General features: G+C 41.7%; 1 protein-coding gene across 18 annotated transcripts in view; it reads right to left on the reverse strand.

Annotated features, from left to right (window-relative positions):
• The window catches only part of Ppp6r3 (protein phosphatase 6 regulatory subunit 3), a 138,855-nt gene that overhangs the window by 27,014 nt on the left and 91,937 nt on the right, over positions 1-19,904 (reverse strand). For 12 of the 18 annotated variants that reach the window (XM_050137027.1, XM_050137025.1, XM_050137023.1 and 9 more), the window contains 7 exons: positions 18,931-19,060; positions 16,313-16,465; positions 14,884-15,033; positions 13,445-13,509; positions 10,533-10,648; positions 8,358-8,443; positions 1,858-1,944 (listed from right to left, as the gene is read on the reverse strand). In XM_050137027.1, the coding sequence (XP_049992984.1) occupies positions 1,858-1,944; positions 8,358-8,443; positions 10,533-10,648; positions 13,445-13,509; positions 14,884-15,033; positions 16,313-16,465; positions 18,931-19,060 (787 nt within the window). The remainder of the gene's footprint in view (positions 1-1,857; positions 1,945-8,357; positions 8,444-10,532; positions 10,649-13,444; positions 13,510-14,883; positions 15,034-16,312; positions 16,466-18,930; positions 19,061-19,904) is intronic. The other 6 variants (XM_050137033.1, XM_050137032.1, XM_050137029.1 and 3 more) reach the window with 1 other exon arrangement.

Here is a 19,904-nt window from a genome sequence, read left to right on the forward strand (position 1 = left end):
TGGGGCACACTAGGAACCCAGAAAGTACTAGAGCAAAACAAAACTGACAGAGACACACACATTACAAGACACTGGCTAACTGCTCAGGCCCACATCTGTGATGGGGTACCTTGTAAATGACTGTCCTGCATTCAGCACACTTAGGGACCCTGAGAAGGAAGCCCAACTTTAAACAGGAAAGAGAAATTTAGCAACCTGTTATCTACAGATAAACATTCTGCCGACAGGGGAGACTATGACAGTGCTGTTAGGTTAACCTAGATCCTCTTTCTCCAGAAACACACTTATATCAGATTAATTTCAAAACAGTCCATGATTGGTTCATAATTTAAGTATGCAAAAAAGAGCCACTGCAAGCATGTCAATCAGAGTAACCAGCGACTACTTCCTATATAGAGAGGTTACAGGCAAGGAATAGAGCCCCTAAGCTGAGGGTCCTGGCCAGGGCTATGTCAGGAAACCCCAGTTTTATAACTGAACTGAATGAGAAAACATCCCAAAACAGACATGGCTCTAGAACCAGGTATTAAAATAAATGAGACAACCCACTTTCTACATGCCTAGAAAAAATGTCTAGATTGGATCCATACTGTAAGTTTAGGCATATGCAAAGTCTACAGTTTGATTTAGAGTAGTGAGAGGATATGTATAACAAAGTTTACCAACATAGTTAGGAAGATATTCAAAGCATCCCTTTTCTCTTTATGTATTTTTAAAATTATTTAGTGTGTGTGCATGTGGAGGTCAAAGTCCTCTGACTCGGCAGTTCAGTTCTCTCCTTCCACCATGTGGGTTCTGGGGATCAAACTCAGCTCTGCAGACTTAGCAGCATCTCACAGGCCCAGGCATCTCTTTCTTAATACTAGATTTTAACAGGTACAAACCACCTTCATAGGTCTCATCTGCTTGTAGCACAGTGTGTTGTGCTGGACTCCTAGGTAGTCAGAGCTTCTTAAAAAAGCAAGATGTGTGCTTTCCAAGAAAACACTGCTTCTCCACTAACTTTAGGGGAATAGCTGTGAACCAAAGCTAGTGTCAAGAAACATAGTGAGACCAGCAAGTACTAAATTTTCATCTTTCTGTCTGGGAAAGACTAAACTTCTTCAGCATCAAAAGCAAGCCAATTGCTCAGTTGCAATACTGGAATGTGATGGGCATGCAACTTGGAAGCAAAAAACAGCTACGCAAGAGAATTAGACGCTTCATACTGCGCTGAGACTGAGAAAGAAGCCAAGCACCTGCCAGTAAAAAGTGGTGGTGAACAAAATTGTGGAGCTGGCCATCTACTTCTATTTTGAACTCTTAAACTCAACCCCTAGTAGAAACATAAACCAACTGTTAGATTTCTAAGAATAACCAAAAGTATGATAAGTTAGTACATATCAATATCAAAATCCTGTTTTTGCCAGAAAAATTAAATGCAGTTAACACATGGAGGCAAGTTGGGGGCAGGAGTGTCAAGAATGATTCGTATTAAAACTTCATTTAGATGCTACACAACACAATTAAACTGTGCTGAGGGAGGATTATCTAGATTCTGTTTTCTGTCGCTCTTAACCAAGGTCTCTGCCATGAATGTAAGTGACAATGCAGTGCCATTAAGGTCTGCACAGTGAGCATGTGAAGTGACCTGCTATTTTACTTGTTGCATGTAGTGCTCATTCCTCATTCTCACCCAGGAACACAACAGTATAAGCCCATCTGGCAAGTCCCCAGCTCTCCCTGTTTAAATCATTTTTGCCTAATTGGTAGCAACCCCAAACCACATTCTAACACAGTGACAGATGCTGACTCCCAAGGGCAGCTAAACTATGCATTAAGATAAAAATAAATAGCAAAGCTTTAGGTGTGACTCACTTGCTGCAAAGAGGAATCCTGTGAGAAACCCGTGTCTTTAAAGTCAATTTCATCATCACTGGATGAATGAATATGGCAGGTTGTAACCTATATGCATAAAAATGTAAAAAACTATTTAACATAGAAAAGTGGTGGACATTTTTATCAGCATTTTTTATGGAAAAAATATCACATTCAATTTTTGTTTCGATGTACTGAAAAACCAAAAAACCCCAGAAATAGCAGTCAGGTTGTCAAGCACACCCAGTCAATGTAGAGCCCACTCTCTGGCTGCACACCCAGCTGGCTGGTGGTTCCACTCCTCAGGACTAGCATCCCCAGGAATCACACAGGAAGGATGAATTATTCCATTCAAGGGGGAAGGCAGAAGTAATACTACAGTGTGCAGATGAACTAGCACATATGTGTCAGGCCTGTGGGTAAAACACCACCCTAGGGGTCACTCATGAGTCACTACAGAGCTCAGTTTATAGATAACCATTTCACTTCAGTCTTGACTTTTCTACCTATACCAAAAACAAAACAAAACAAAACAAAAACAAAAACACCCCACTAGTCACAAATGCTCGTTAAGTCAACAGTCCCCTGACTAATAAAAGACCCTCTGAAAATGTGACCTCCCTGCCCCATAGAGAGTAGTAAACTCTCAAAAACTAAGAAAAACACCAACATGAACTATTCACCATTCATGGCCAAGTGATGCTTGCTAATCAGAAATGTGCTGAAAGAGGTTAAGGTAAGCATGGATCTAGCACTGCACTGAAAATAGCCCTCACTGTTAGCACCTACGAGAATGAACAGTCAGTGAAATTCTACAAGTGTTATACTTTTGAAGGTCACTTAAATTGAACTCTCTAGAGTTCTTTATATTGTTTTGCTTCAGGATCAGATCTACCTGCCTCACTCTGCCTCCCAAGTGGTAGGACTACAGGCATGTGTTCCATGCCTGTTCTTCTGTGCTTTTAATTTGAGTATTCTAGGTAGAGGTAAATGTAAGTGTTCCTCTGCCAAATCTAAGGCAACTTCATAGCCTGCCATTAGCAAACCAGTACATACCATGCCAGGTCAATGTGTATTTGGGGCATAACCAAAGTAGAGGGCAGAGAAACAGGACAATTTGAAGTTAGCTGCCATGAATGAAGAAAGCAGAAACTTGGCTGCTTCCAGGAGCTTTGTCTAAGTGCAACTATGGTACAAAGAAACCTTAGGCCAGTGATTCTCAACCCATGGGTCACAACCCGTTGAGGACATAAATATTTACATTATGATAACAGTATCAAAATTTCAATTATGAAGTGGCAATGAAATAATTTTATGGTTGGGAGTCACCACAACATGGGGAAATATATTAAAGGGTCACAGCTGAAAGAGGCTGAAAACCACTGCCATAGGCTTTCCCCCCATAAAAATAAGAGTTAATCATACCATTAAACAAAGAGGACACTTTTGTGGGGCAACTAGAAAGAAACAGACATGTGGCTCCTTTGAAGCACTTTCCTCCAGGGAAGTGTTTATAATGTCTCCACTTTGGAGTCGGGCTCTCATTATGTAGGCTAGGCAGGCCTTGAACTCAGGAGTCTTTTGCCTCAACTAACATTATTGAGGTGTTATTACTACACTCAATTTACAAGGTCTTCTCCAAAGACAGTTTAGCTAATTATTAACAGCACAATGCATGCAGACCTTCAGCTGTGAGTTAGTGGAGGGTGTGACTCTGAGGTCATCCATACCATAATTTAATTTCACTTAATCTGAAAGAATTAATAAGCGAACTAAAGAGAGGGTTTCATTGCATCATAGGGGATCAGAATTCCAACCCACTCACCACCAGCTATGTGTAGCCTCAGTTCCTGATCTACACTACACAGCCCTTCTGAGGCATCTGAAGCTCAGAAATGCCACCTTCACTTCTTCAGCTAAAACCCTAGACTGTTCACAGCTGCCCAGCCACCCTCACAATGTAAACCTGATCAACCATTCTTCACCAAACCTACCACCAGCTATTGAGTGGGTTAATGAATAATGCCAGTGAAGCAGCTTACCCTGCAGTCTGTGTTCAGCCCAGAAGTCACAGAGAGATTCCAAAAGTGTACATAGATTTAAGTTACTTTTTACTTCTAAACCAAGTGTTTTCTCATCTTAATACAAAGTCAAGGTCTCACTGCTTGTCTTCACTTCCACCCTTGTTTGCTCTGACACAACAGCTACAGCAGACTCTATACTCACCCCTGCACACAACTGCAGTCTCTCCTCTGGGGTCTTTGCACTTTGCTTCCCTCTCTTTGGCTATATTAATGTAGCTGTAATAAATTTTTCCTTGAGCAGTGTTTAAAAAAATTTATTATGTACGTACATGCGTGCATGTTACAAGTGCCATAACACATGTATAGAGGCCAGAGGACAACTGTTTAGTCAATTCTGTCCTTCCATATTTACAAGGGTTCTAGAGATGGAACTCAGGTCTCCAAGGCTTCCTTGCCTGCTGAGCATCTCACCAGTCATTTGACAACCTATATCCGAACCTTCCCAACTTGCTTCCTGGCACTAGCTCCTCAGCACTGTGACACAGAACAGGTTGTTCAACAAAGTGCTGCTTCCAAAGTGTTTCTCCCCTACTTGGTAAATACTAGTATCTTCTATGATTGGCACTGCAGGCACTTGAATGTCTACAATAACCAACACTAGCAAGTCATTAAATGACACTCTTGCCAAGGTCGCCATGTCAGTGAATGACAGCTGCTGCAGGACTGAAAAGGCAGCTCCCAAGGTAGCATACTCTTTCACAATAGCAGTCAGCACTGCTAATGTGTCAAGAGAACGAGCAATGGACTGACCATACCCCAAGACTCCAAAGGAACGAAGAACACCCTAAGCACGAGGAGAATGCTGAGTGGAGGAGCTCATCAGCAAGAGGTGCCACTATCAGTTCCTTACTGGGGACTCTCAGCACCTGCCAGCTCCAAGGCTGAGGACATTCTTGCCTTCACCCTAGCTAGTAGCTACATAGGCAACAAATTCACACAGGTGTGTGCCTATCACTCCACACCACCTCTAGGCCCTGTCTGTCAATGCTGAGAAAGAAACAGCATTGCTTCTAAAATACTCTCTTTGCTGGAGGGATAAGCAAAAACTGAGACAAATCCAACTTCTCAAAGTTAGTACAAAACATTTTCTAGTTTTCATTTTAATCTAAGTCCTTGCCAATTTTTAGAATTCACAATTCTTTGTATCTAACTAAAACATGAAATCTTAAAGTTGGGTATGGTGATGCATGCTTATAATCCAAACATTTGAGAGGCTGAGGCAGAACTATTAGAGTTTAAGGCCAGCATGGCCTACAAAATGAAACACTGTAAAAACAAAACCAACCCAACAACCCAGACCAATCACCCCAAGTATAACATTCCAGCTCCCTCACATGAACACCAGAAGCACAGGACCAACTACACATATACTTTGGCTTCATTCTAAATGAAGGGCCTGAAAGACTGGAGATTTCTCCATCTCAGAGCCAAGTTAGAATACTGCAGTGGACATCACAGGAGCCAAGGCCCACACAGCTTACACTGATACAGTGGGGGCAGTAGGACAAGTGTGGTAGCAGCTATCCTTATGTGAACAAGAAAATATTAAAATATGCCAAAGCAACATACCAACATAGTGGCTTCAGCTATGAATACTCCTCAACAGTGTAGAGATTGATGAGCCACAAAAGCAACAAGGTAAGTAGCAGATCTAGTCATCTACTTGGTGAACTCAATTAATACCCAAATGACATCTCCAACAGTGAATGTGCCTTTACTAAGGCCACACACTACATTCACAGGCACTGTCACTTACTCAAGGATAAATAAGGCCCACAGTATTTACCAAATTATATTTATAACAGTATTCTACAGTAGAACATGTACCTAACCCAACCAAAGTAAACTGAATATAGTCTGGGCTGGAATATAACCTGAAGGAAATAAGTAAAACCTCTTTGGTGACTAGACTAATCCTTAAAATCTTTAAGAAAGAAAAGGCCTTAAGCCAACCCAACAATGCCAGCGCAGCAAATTCTTGGGAGAGAGGCTAATCCAACAGGATATCAGCATGCTTTGGTATTCTTTTATTAATTCATTTTTGTGTGTTTGGATGTACACACAGGACATACAGGTGGAAGTCAACTTATGGGGAGTTTATTCTCTGCATCCACTGTGTAAGTTCTGGGAATCAAACTCAAGGTAAACCCTGGCAGCAGGAGCTTTATCCATGGAGCCTCCACAATGGCTTCTTTGAAGGCTTCTCCCAAGGTCATCTTACTGTTTAATACCTCTGTGGTTTAGGTATGATTACATCTAAAGGAGAATGGAACTGTACTTTGAATGAAAGATGGTGCTCATATCAGCTTTCTCTCAATATGGAATGACTGTAAATGTCCACCACTCAGTATTTATAAAATCTCTGCAGGCCTACTGATGCTCGTGAATGAGCTGAGGAAAGTGTAGGCAGCAATGACACCCTTCTTTACTACGGTCTGCTCTCAAACAAATCTGCTGCAGTTACCCAAGATTACAGTTGTTTTTCTTTCTTTTTGGGGATGGAAGTAGTGGCGAAATAGGAGGGAGATGCTTCTTGTAGTCTAGGCCTCAGTCTTGCAAAGTAGCTAAGGCTGGCCCTAAACAACTTGTGGGTTTTTCTGTTTTCGCACCTGTGTTTCTGTATGTGCGGTGCATGTCTGTGTGTGGGTACCGTGGAGGTCAGAGGTTAGGACCTGGAGCTCACCATTTCCATCAGGCTGGGATTCTCCTGACTCTCCCCTGATGCTGGGTTATAGGTATGTGCTGCCATGCCCAGGTCCTGGGGATTGAATGCAGATCCTCATGTTCCCACACCAAGTGCTCTATATAACGAGTCACCTGATAGCCCTAGCCTTGAACTTGCAATCCTCCTGTGGATTATAGGTATGAACTGGTGTCCCACAGAAAAAGTTTGGTTTTTTTTTTTTTAAAAGCTCAGTAACAAGCTTTAAGTGGACATTTTTGACTTCTATCTTTTTTAAAAATCAATCACAGACTAGGCAGAGCTACATCATAAGACTCTGTCTCAAAAAAGAAACAAAGTCAATCACAGGTGGATAATTTTAAAACTGTCTGAATCAAAATACTCCTTTATATACAAAAAACAAAGGACATCTTGGTAGCTGCATCACTACAGTATGATTGAAGTGGGAACCCAACTGGAATAAAATGTCACAACACGGAGGACAGTGCCACTCTTCACAGCAGCCAACTACTAGCTGGGGTGGTTTCAAACCAAGTCTCAATTGTTTTAACCAACTGACTAGCACAGAGAGGCTGAAACCACCCAGATATGGAATAGTTTTATAAAAAACTGCCCATCCTGCTGGCCAGCACTGTTGAGTATGGGTTTGTCTTCCATGCAATGGCGCACATATGGGAGCCCTCAGACCTACTGTAACCACATATTTCCACAAAGCTCCCTGATACAGTCATCTCTTTTCATTACTTCCTAATTCTGTATCAACCCCACCTTAAAAAGTCATTACTTGGGACTGGAGAGATGGCTCAGTGGTTAAGAGTACTGGCTGCTCTTCTAAGGACCTGGGTTCAATTCCCATCAACCACATGGCAGTTCACAACTCTCTGTAACTCCAGTTCCAGGGGATCTAACACTTTCACACCAATGCACATGAAATAAAGTTAAATAAATATATATAAAAGCGATTACTCCACTATTCCAGTCAATGGAGAAGCAAAGGTCTATGCAGAGGGACACAGGATGACTGACTCTGTAGCTCTTATCTGAAGAGCTGCCTCCTGCTACAGAACTAATTTGTTAATGATAGAGTATTATTTTAAGAAACTCAAGGAACAGTGAGTGGCTAGTGCTGACAGTACTTCTCAGTCAGGCCACCACCTGATCACCAGGTGCCACATCTGCAAAAACTATAACAATACTCACCTTAAAACTTAATATTTAAAAAAAAATTCCAAAGTCCAATATAATTTTAAAAAATTATCAATGCCATTATCCCCTGGCTGAAAATACCAATTCAGTTCATCATTCTAAAGCTGAAGTTCCCGAGTCATCTATAAATCTCTCTTCCAAAATGGTCATAAAGTGGGAATAAACTTAATTCTATAACACTAGGAGCATCCATAGGAGTCGGGGTTCTAAGCACTCAGTAGCAACATGAGGCCCAATGTACAAAGCCACAGAACAAGAAAAAGGCAGAAGATGGTGCTGAGGTGCTTAGGGGCAGAACCCAGGTAAGACAAGACACTAATATGAACTGTAGTGGACATGGGTGGCTTTTTAGTACCTTTTTGCCATGCAAGGCAGGTCACTAGGAGATGACTGAACAAATCAAGAATGCTGTGAATACTATCTATTTTCTGCAAAGCGTTACAAGCTTATCTTTGGCCCACATTCCAAGTAACTAAGCAATGGTTGAGAGCACCAAAACCCCAGAGATGTAACCTTGTGAAACCTACTAGATCTACCGTGTTCCTCTTGTTCGTCTCTCCCAAGGAGCTCGTGCAGAATGTCTCCCATCGCTCCCTGACTTCGTCGGGAAGATCTTCAGAGTGAAAAAGGAAAAAAAAAGCATTATCATACAGTGACCCACAGGGACAAGAGTGCACAGTCTCGAGGAATAGCTACATGAATAGCATGTGGGGGAGTCCAATCAGCGGAAGTCCTGGCTATGGCCAGCCTAGTAGTCCAACAGACCCAGTATACAGACTTGAGCCCCAACAACAAGCCCCATCCCACCAACAATGCAGGCCTGATCTGGGTAAGAGTCGAGACTTAGCAATTACTAACAATGCTTTGCTGAAATGAAACATGGAATTGTATCTTCAAACAACTCTTCTGAAAGAGGACATGTCTTTGGGGTAGGGTCAGAGTAAGAACTGTTATGTGGTTAAGTTTAAGAAGCCTACAAATATCAGCTTCTGTCCTCTACCGGGATCCTGAGACAAATACCAGGCTGATGAAGGAATGATACACAGAACCCTGCTGGATGCTGAGATTGCACTTGTACTGTCTCCTACATGTTAGCTTCATAAACAAAACATGAAGGGATGCTCCACAGCCTAATCCTGCTTTCTAGAGAAACTTTAAAAGAATGACTTACAATGGTTTTCTGAAAAAATGAAGGCATGACTACACATCTTAGAGGCCTAACTATAGAAAGGTGATCGATCACCTGACAGTTCTGGTTTAAGCAACCATACACAGGTGCATACTTAACGCAGGCAACTTCCAAGAAGGAACAAGAACAAATGGTCATCTCTCCTTGATAAGGATACAAACCATGAGGAAGGGCGTGCACTTCTCAAAAAGCAAAATTATAGGAGGCCCAGTCTCAGTTTTTCTGTTACTGGGTAAGAACTAGGCTTTCAGTGCACACTCAACAGAGCACCACTTTTTACCAACACTTTTATCAGTTTCTTGCTTTCAAAATAGTCTCAGAACTAACTATATCCTCTGGGAGAGAGACCTGCAGGTCAGGGCATTTGGTACTCTCATTCTGGCAGAAATGGATTTGAGCTCTGAATCCTATATGGAAGGCACACAAGTCACCTTGGGCTGAATAAATTTAAATGCTGGTAGAAAAAGAATCCATAGGGAGCCGAAAATTCTCATTTTACATAGAAGAAATGCTGACAGTGCTTTAGTTTCTCAAAAAAAGGAATTTAATTCACAGGTAACAACAGGAGGGAGGATGGGTTAGATTCTGGATGCAAGAGAGATGGTTCAGTGCTTAAAAGCATTTGTTATTTTTCCAGGGAACCTAGGTTCTGTTCCCAGCACCCATTCGGTGATTCACAACCATCCATAAAGTCAAGTTGCAGGAGATCCAACGCTCTTCTTCTGAGCAGTTACAAATGTGGTGGATATACATGCACATAAGCAAAACACTAATATATACGGGGGAGGACTTCAGAAGAAAAAGGAAGAACTATCATAGTTTGAGTGGTTCTACTCCAATACAAAAACAAGAAACCAGATCGGAGACTGGAGGGATGGCTTAGGGGTTAAGAGAACTGGCTACTCTTCTAGAGTACCTGGGTTTGATCCCAGGCAACTCACAACCACCTATAACTCCAGTTCCAGAAGAAATCTAAAAACCTTTTCAGACCTCCACAGATACTGAATGCACATGGTGTACAGACACACATGGAGGCAAAATGCCCATACACATACAATAAATAACCCCCACCGAAGACAGGGTCTCACTATGTAGCTCTGGTTATTTGGGAACTGACTGCACAGACCAGGCTGGCTTCAAACTCAAGAGATCTGCCTGCCTCTGCCCCCCAAGTGCTGGGATTAAAGGCATCTACTACTACGTCTGGTGAATAGATTAATCTTTAAAAACAGAACAAAAAGCCAGGCCACCAACAGAGATCTGTAACAGCAAGTGACTCCAGCATGCTGCTTGGTTTCTAAATGGACAGCAGCAATCAGAGCAGCAGTATAGCTGAGAACCACATGGTTCAAACATTCTCAAGAGCCACAGTGAAATAGTCAAACAATCTCTAATATGTAAAGAAACCTCAATCTTTCTTTCCCAAAGTGTAAATGTAAAGTGTTCCCAGCACTTTAACCCCTCACCTCTCTGATCTCACACAAATGTAAAGAGAATTGTTTAAATGACTTACCTTTGATAAGCTGCTGTACTAACGCACTGTTCGGACCCTTGTCAGTGCTATGCACAATACAATTAGCTATCCTTGTGAGGTGTCCCATGTAACCATGCCGTCGTCCTCCCTCAGCCCTGACAAGAGGAAAGAACAAATACTCAGACTGAGAGGATGACATTCAGCAGCTTCTCAAATGGAGAGTACATACATAACGCAAGGCAGAGCAGCATGCTAACAGAACCAGCAACAACCACTGTCATTGACAGTATCCGGAGCAAACATTCACCAATGCCCCACACCACTATAATTTTCCGTTACATTTTGGTAAAATTCTGAATTTCAGACTTTAGTCAGATTATAAAAAAAACTGAGGTCAGAATTTTGTTGACCTTTCTCCACCCAAAGACATCAAATTTTATTTGTGCTGACAGACAAATCATAACTACTAATGGTATTTCTCAACTTGAGACAGTGTCTTATCTGAGAACTTAGATAAGGTAAGAAAAGCAGTGCCCTTGCACTTACTGGAGGCCACATAGAACAGAGGCCAGTAAAATCAGCCCTCAATGTTTTCTTCTGCAAAGATCTACTCTTTCCAACCACATTCATTTTACACCAAGACTATCTTTTTAATGTCCATGACTTACAAAATAAAAGATTTTTGTTGGAGACAGCAGGGCAGAGCTTAAAAGGAGAAAATCCTTTCAGGAGCACTAAAAGATGATAACAACTTGGAGGCCTGCCTGGAAAATACAACACCTACTGGGTAAACTTCAGGGCATGCATGGAATTTGAGGCTCACACTGAGCTACAAAGGCTGCCTTTGGCTTCACAGTAAGTTTCAGAGACTCTAGTGTCCCCAAAGACAACTTCTTAACCCTCCCATATACCCTTAAGGCCACAGGTAAGTAAAAAACCAAAAGACTATCTGCAAAGTTTTGGACATAGTGAAGCAGTACAGAAAACTCTTAGGACCCCAAGCTTATGTGGCTGTTGTTGATTCACCCGGCCTTCAGAACATAGGCCCATAGAAAGAGAAGAGTATACAGGATACTTATGTACTAGTCCAATGAGGCAGGAAGAGAGAGACTAGTAGGTGGGAAGTCACAGAGGACACAAAACCAGAGGTGTCCAGCAGACCTCACATAGGTCCCCTAAAGGAGCTCCATTTGGAATAATGTGCCTGCTAATCAAAACCCCTTACCATAGTCACATATGCTAGCACCAGTTTCCAATATGGCCACATCAAAACCCATCCATGCTTCTTAGTGTTTACTAAGTTCATCATGACCACCACAAAAAAACAACAAAAGCAAGCTGATTCCTGCCCTGAGTCACTTAGCTCCTTCAGGAGCTGAATACAGATCTGAACAGTGATGACTTTGACAGTATAAACTATTGAGAATCTCAGTTGGTAGAATGAAGCTTAGCTTGCACTAAAATACTGGGTTTAATCACTTGCACCTCATAAAACCGGACATGGGCACATGATTATAATCCTAGCACTGGAGAAGAAGCAGGACCAGAGGTCCAAGGTTACCTACAGCTCAACCTCAACAATGACGTTGATGCCAGCCCTACCCCCCTCAAAGGAAGGGGATGTGGGAAAACAATGTATCTGTGGTGAATGGATAAATAAATAAATAACGATGGTGGATCATTCTATGTTCTGACTGCAGTGGTGGTTATATACAGGCTTCATATAGCACTAATACTTCCTGAGATTGGTCATCTAGGAAAGGTATATCCTGACAAATGAGAAACAGACTTAAATATAACTCAGAAGGAAACACAATCACATTCATAAACACACTGGTTAAGCAAGACAATGCCTATAAAGAACAGTAAAGCCAGATGGTCACCTCCTCCCCACCCACTAAACCTATGCAAAACAAAAGCTGAACTGAAACCATAAAACCACTAGAACAAAAGACAAACACAACACTGGTTTGGGCAGAGATATTTTGGAAAATACCCCAAAACACTAATAATATAAGCAACAAAAAGCAAATGGGATCACCTCAAACTATGAAGAAACTATAGTAGGTAGAAGGTATTCCACACAAGAGGTTAGTGGAACTCAGAGCATTTCCACAGTGGAGCACAGCCAGGAGAACACAGAAAGGCCAACAGCAAACCTCTCCTCATTCTACCTAAATAATGCTTATGATATAGTCATTCCTCAAGAGAAGACATACAAATGGCCCAGAGATACACAAAAAGATGCGGTGTCACTAATTAACAGGAACACACAAACCACTGCTAATGATCAGAACTCCCTTTTCCTACCCTGGCATACATATAAACCACCACCCAGTTAATGCCATCTATAAGCTAGGTATCACTTATACAAACACACCCAGCATCATACAGCAGCACACCCTGAAAGTACTTTCCAAACCTACCCTCCACTGCCTGTTTCAGAATCTGGGGATGATGTAAAAACTCCCAGGGCATTGAAAAGAGTACCTGCTAGCCACTACTGTTCTTGCTACTACCACCAGTACCACCACCACCACGATGACTACGGCCACCACTGTATTAACATTTTATGTAAGAAAGTTGTGGGTAGGGCAACTAATGCTTCACCAAATCTTGACAACGAAGAAAATATTAAACATTGTTCCCCTTTAGGTGTATCCCTGCAGTGATGCTTTACTCTGAGAGCAAGTACATAGAATGCTCTGTCCTGAGGGGGTAATCACTGCACACCAGGGGAGAGTCGATTTTTGACTGCTTTTATTCAACTCAATACTATTCTTAGAAAGCCTTCCAAAAGAGCAGAGTTCTAAGAACTGACCAAAGGTTAGTAGAATAGTATCTGTTAGGATATAGCTTTATTTTCACTTTCTCTAACTAGCAAAGGGGAGATGGTAACATTTTCTGTAATATAAATCAAATTGTACTGCTTTCAGAAACAAGTGACTTACTGTTTCTTCTCATTTGCATCCCAGGCTTCAAGGATTCGCTCTATTAATTGACATTTTTGGAAAAGCTAAATAAAAAAGAATACTCCAATTACTTCAATTATTCAATAATGGTTAAAGCATTAAAATACTAAAGCAAACCAAGCTTGTTGGCTCCGCCTTTAAGACCAGCATCCTGGATATAGAGGTAGACAGATCTCTGTGAGTTCAAGGCCAGCCTGATCTAAACAGTGAGACCCTGTCTTTAAAAACAAAAAAATAAATTATATAAAAATAAAACTGTCTGTGGTTCTTAGTCACAGGAACATCCAAATGCAATATGGTACGGCTTACTCCAAATCCACTAATGGACCTGGCCACACAGGGAACTACATAACTTGTTGCTAAGGGTGTTGCCACAGTAAGCAGTGAACCTGAGGCAAAGTGAAGATCTGTTAACTAAAGAAAGCTGGTCAGCAGCACATGGCCCAACCAGAAGTCAGACAATGAAAGTATGTTCTGGCAATCTAGCACAGAACTAACACAGTGATCTATTTTTCTGTTGCTTGCTTTATTTTACTAGGGATGGGGGAGGCCATTAAGACAGGGTCTCATGTAGGGCAGGCTGATCTTGAACTCACTGATTCTGTATTTATCTTGTAAGTGCTACATTTATACACATACACAACCATCCCTGGCTTAAGTCACTTTTAAATGTGGGCAACATAACTTGAACGTATCTGAATGCTTGTGCAATATTGAGAACTTATGTCCTACCAAAACTCTAGCAGTCAAAGAGAAGCAACTGTGAACTGCAAACTTCAATGAGCAAGGGCACTTGTCTACTCTAGTCATCTGGCTACTCAGCCAGCCTTTCTGCCTTCCAGGTCTGGGAATAAAAAAACATGAGAACTAGATTAGATAAAGCCACAGGAATGTAGAACTCTGAAGACTGACCCAGAAAAATCACTGAGAAATATGAATTTCATAGAAGAGACCCCTGACTCCCAAGTCAGGTATCACTGTGCAGTTATAACCCCATCTCTTGGGAGCCTGAGGCAGAAAGTTCATGAGTCCAAGATCAGGCTGGTCTACACAGCAAGATCCCTCTGTCCCTTGCCCATAAAATAAGAGAGAGACCCTAAAAACATTACTCAACACTGACTACAACTCATTTTGCCAAACTTTTAGGCACTTATTCAGCACCAATAGTTAAATTCTGATGTGCCAAAGTAGTATTCTCTGTAGTACTTTAATTATCTGCGGTTCTTTTAACACCCTCAAGGTTTGTTCAAACTTCTAATAGTTGCCAGGAAAGAGGGCCTACAATTCATTTAGCAGTGTTATGTCCAGGAAGTGATTAACAAAATCACTGGTCAATGTGCACATGGAAGCTACTCAATCTTTAACTGTGGTTAATTTCACACCCTGGAAAACAACAGTATCAAGGAAAAAATGCTTACATGCTTCAACAACAAATTGTCTCTAGTGGAGTCTTGATCAGTAATGGTGCCATTTTCTGCATTCTCAAAAGGACTGGCAAGAATGAGCGCAATACAAATTTCCACTTGAGTATGTAGAAAGTTATTCCATGTGTACTTGAAGAACATGTCCTACAAAATAAAAGTGCAGTCTTTTCAGTAAGCTCAATGCTGAAGCCACCACTTTAAACATACAGACAGCAGTAATTCTTTCAGGGTGGGGAGACGCTCAGTCAAAGTGGCTGCTGAGTAAGCGGAGGATCTGACTCTGGATCCCCAGTACCTACTTAAAAGCTGGGCATAGTGGCATATACGTCTGCAATCTATCCAGTGCTGGGAGCTACCTGACGAGCTTAACAGAGTCAATGAGTCTCTCTGTCTCAAAAGACAAGGTAGAAGGCTACCAAGTTTACTTAGTAGGTAAAGGTGCTTGTCACCAAGACTGACTTTACCTGAATTTCACTCTGGGAACCCACGTTCCCACATGATGAAAGGAGAGAACCGACTCCTAAAGAGTGTAGTCTGACCTCAATATGGGATCCACGTTAAAAAGAACAAATGGTTTAATATTTAAAGGGGAGGTTTCAAATACTACTTCATAGTCCATATAACTATCTGTTCATTCAAAATGCTTAAATTTGCATAGACTATATTAGACAGTAGAGGAAAGTTTCAGGAACATGAAGAAAAGATGAGCATAGCCTTCTCAAAGAGAAAGTTTTAAAGTGATGCAAATACCCAGCTCAGCCATTCCCCTCTCTTCACTGTGCGGCTCCAGGGAGAATTACCACTGCTTCTTCAAACCACCAGGCATGCAGTGAGCTTTGCTTTGCACGTTCATGAACTGAATTAAGGTTCATTTTTAAATGAAGAAATGTGATGCAGAGCATTATTTTTATTGAAAAAAGGTCTAGATTAACCTAACAATAGCACTGTCATAGTCTCCACTGTCGGCAGAATGTCTATCTGTAGATAACAGGTTGCTAAATTTCTCTTTCCTGTTTAAAGTTGGGCTTCCTTCTCAGAGCCCCTAAGTGTGCAGAATGCAGGACAGTCATTTACAAGGTACCCCATCACAGATGTGTGCCTGAGCAGTTAGCCAGTGTCTTGTAATGTGTGTGCCTCTGTCAGTTTTGTTTTGCTCTAGTACTTTCTGGGTTCCTAGTGTGCCCCACCTTTGCTTCCCAGAGGTGAGGAGGAAACAAGCTCTTCCCCTGTACTGGATGGACAGGTGTCAGAAGTAAGCTGACACCTCTAGCACCCCACATCACATGCAGGCTTGGGATAAGTCAGACTCAGTTCAGAGCAGTTTCAGCGCTCAGGATGGCAGTACTAGACAGTGAGTTCACACCTATGTCAATTTATAAGACTTAGGCATTATCAAGGGTGACTTCATGAGGCAGAATCTCACCAATATGACACCAATGCTGTTCAGTTCCATCAGATCCCCATTTATACTGCTGGTATTGGTTTGGAGCAGGCTGGATATCAACCTAATCACATTCAACCGAGTGTTCCCAACAGGAGGGTCCAGTATACCCCATGTAGTTTTCATTACACTTTTCTGAGGAAGAAAAAGATTTAAATTAAATTCAGTTAAATGAATAAATAAAAAGTCCATGTGCTGACACGGAAGGCCAGCTAACATCATACCATTTTTATGTGAGAGAAATCTAACCTTTAGGCAGAATCTTAACAAGTCAGAAACAAGTACATATGGTAAAAGGGTAGTGTTTGCCCTGAGAAGTAGGATGAATGGTTTGTTCTTGTCTACAAAGGGAGTGTCAGTGATATGAAATCACAAGACAGAAGCAGATGCTGTGTGTTCTGTCAGGAAAGAGACAAACTAAAATGCCATGCTCTCCCTGAAGGTTCTACACACGTCCTCCACTTCACCTATTTCCAGAACCCACATAGTAGAATGGAAGGAGATAAAAGGCTCCTACAAGTTGTCCTCTAACTTACACAAACTTCTTAAAAGAAAAAGAAAGAAAAAAAGAAAAAAGAAAAAAAAAACATAGTACGTAATGCTAATTAGGGTAAGTCTCTTATTTCCAAGGTTCTCAGATTGCCGAAACCAAGATTTTATCCTTGGCTACTCTCTTCTGCTGGCCCACGCCTTACAGTTCTACTTCATGGAACTCGGGAGACTTTCGAAAAAGCTTCATGGTGCTTAGGGCTGATTACCTGCTTAGCATGAATAGACTACATTCAATCCTTTGCGCAGCGAGCAAGTTCATTGATCAATTAAGCTTCTGTAAAAAATTTCTGAATCTATTCATACACTTTATCAAGAGTGAAGTCAGGTGTGTCACTCACTGCTAGAGTGAAAGAGACTCAGTTATGAATTGGGGCCATTGAGTCAGGTGCCTCTTTGTTCACTTAGGGAGAAGCTGAGTGGACCACCAAAGACAAAGCATGGGTCCTCATCACACCTCTCCTATCCTCTTCCTCCATTTATCATTGGTGATGCTCTCTCTTCTAGATCTTTTTCTTACTCTGGCTCCGAGGACTGCCAAGAAGGATGCCACTGGCTGCTAAACATTGAAAAAAGTTCCCTAGGGTGAATGAGCTGAATTAAGATGCAGAGCTCTGGCTACAATGGGCCCAACAGGACCTTGAGCACAGAGAGAACTGCTAACTACTCACAACAGACATGAGTGAAGCTAACCAGACACTTGGGATTTGGACTTAAGGCATCTTGTTACCCCTCCCTCAAAAGGTTAAGCAGAAAACAATGTGGTCAACTAAACAAAAATGATCTTCACAGGCTCATATATTTGAATTCTTGGTCTCCAGGAAGTGGTCATCAGGATTAGAAGGTATGCCCTTGTTGGAAGAAGCTTGTTACTGGGGATGGGATTGGAGGTTTCAAAAGTCCATGGCAGGGCCAGTCTCTCCCTCTCTGCCTGAAGATCAGGATGCAGCTCTCAGCTACTGCTCCAGCACCATGCCCCTTACCCTCATGATGATAATGGACTAAGATTCTAAATTGGTAATCAAGACCCAACTAATGTTTCCTTTTATAAGAGTTGCCTTGGTCATGGTCTTTTTCACAGCAACAGTACAGTAACTAAGTAACAAGACCTCATATAGAAGTGACCAATCTATATACTTAATTCTCAATGACTCATAGCAACGTATACACTACAGATGGCACTGGATGCAAATGTACAGGGTAAATGAAAAGGACCATGGAAGACCCAGACGCTAGAAGAATCACAGTAGGAGCAGTGTGATTCCTACTATGCCTCTTTGGCACGTCTCCTGAAGTTCCACTGTGTTCAGGTTTGTATATAGATGCTCCTCATAGAAAAGCAACACCCTGCGCCAGGTCCTTTCTAAGTTGTATACCAAGATCTCGGTGGACTGTATCTCAATTAAAACTTTATCTGTCCACACTGTCCCCAAGATCATACAAAATGCATTTCAAAAATCAGGCCAGGAAAGGCTGACTTTACCTCAAAAGCCTAAAAAGACTGTGCTACATATAGGAACATGTTTACTTTAACTGATACATAGGTTCTCAAGGAGGTACAAAACAAAAATGTGAGTTTACTAACTAGATGTTTTTAATTCTGATTTCCCCTCATTTAGAAAATGCATATGGATAAAAGTCAATTAAAAACTAGATTACAGGAGGCACATAAGGCTCAGGCAAGATGATAGCAAATTCAAGGCCAGCCTGAAATATATAGCAAAACCCTTCCCCCAATTCAAAAAAAATCAACCAGCAAAAAAAATAGTTCAGAGGCAGCAAAATATAATAGTTTTTTACCTTTAAAAGTATTATGCAAGCTGAGGAGATGGCTCAGCGGCTGAAGCACTTTCCTCCTAATCTGAGTTCTATTTCTAGAACCCAGAGATTCGAGTGGAATCTGATACATGCATACACATACTTTTAAAAACATAGTGTGTCACACTAACTATAATTATGGTCAGTCACTTATTTCCGAGGTTCTCAGACACTCTAGTGACTGCCTAAACCAAACCCCTGGCTGCCAGCAACACTTATGACAGCAACCCTACCTTGGGTGGCTCGAGAAGAAGTTCATGGAAAGATCCAAGTCTTCCTCGGATGGCTTCTAGAACACTCTTGTTAACTGAACAAGTTGAGTGGCCCATGCCTGGTGGGCAGATCTCTATATGGCCTTCAAACCTGGAAAACAAATCAAGGTAACTACTGTAATTCAGAATAATTCACCAGAGTTCTCCATGTCAACTCTGCAGGCACACACTTCAAGAATCTGTGACTATATTATGGTGATGGCCGAGAAACAGAGAGAAACAATACTCATGAGATTAGCCACCATGTCCTTAGAACCTAAAGGAGTTAAGGTATTGGGTGAGATATTATGCCATATCTCCAGATTCCCCTGAACCATTCGTCTCCTGTCACTGCCATACTGAAAGGTAGGTCTCTAATAGATGAGAAAATGTGGAATCAAATGGAGGACAGGACACAGTGCGTTACCTGCCAGCTGGAAATGTTAATAATAAGCAGGCCCCTACTTATTCCCTTGAGCATTTTAGATAAACAACACTGATTTCTATTCTGGTGGTTTAATTTACTCTACATAAAAATGAGTCTTCAATCATTACACTCGTTTCTTAGGGGAAAAAAATAGTCCTAGGTCTCTAGACTTGAGGTGGGAAGAATTTCAACCACCAGCCTCTGGCACCAGGTAGTTGGTCACCATTATAGTGAGTACAAGGTAGCAAAATGGAGGAGGGAGGATGGAAGAGGGAGAAGGGACAAAGAATGATTCATGTGCTGGGGAAAGGCAGATCTGGAGAGATAAGGGCAGTAAAGAACAAGCTGAAGTAGATGCCCTGCTTGCCAGGACCATGACTTGTTTCATGACCATGATATAGCTATGGGGGTCATGCTGACGTCTGTGGCTACTGTAGCCATGGAGGGCCCTGTAGATGCCCAGAGTCTGGGCCACTATCTGTGACCAAGAGATGTACACTCAAAGGGGCCATGATCAAGATTCCTTTGC

The sequence above is a fragment of the Alexandromys fortis genome, unplaced genomic scaffold (assembly GCF_014885135.2).
Source record: "Alexandromys fortis isolate MF-2015 unplaced genomic scaffold, M_Fortis_MF-2015_v1.1 scaffold_3, whole genome shotgun sequence".
NCBI lineage: Eukaryota > Metazoa > Chordata > Mammalia > Rodentia > Cricetidae > Alexandromys > Alexandromys fortis.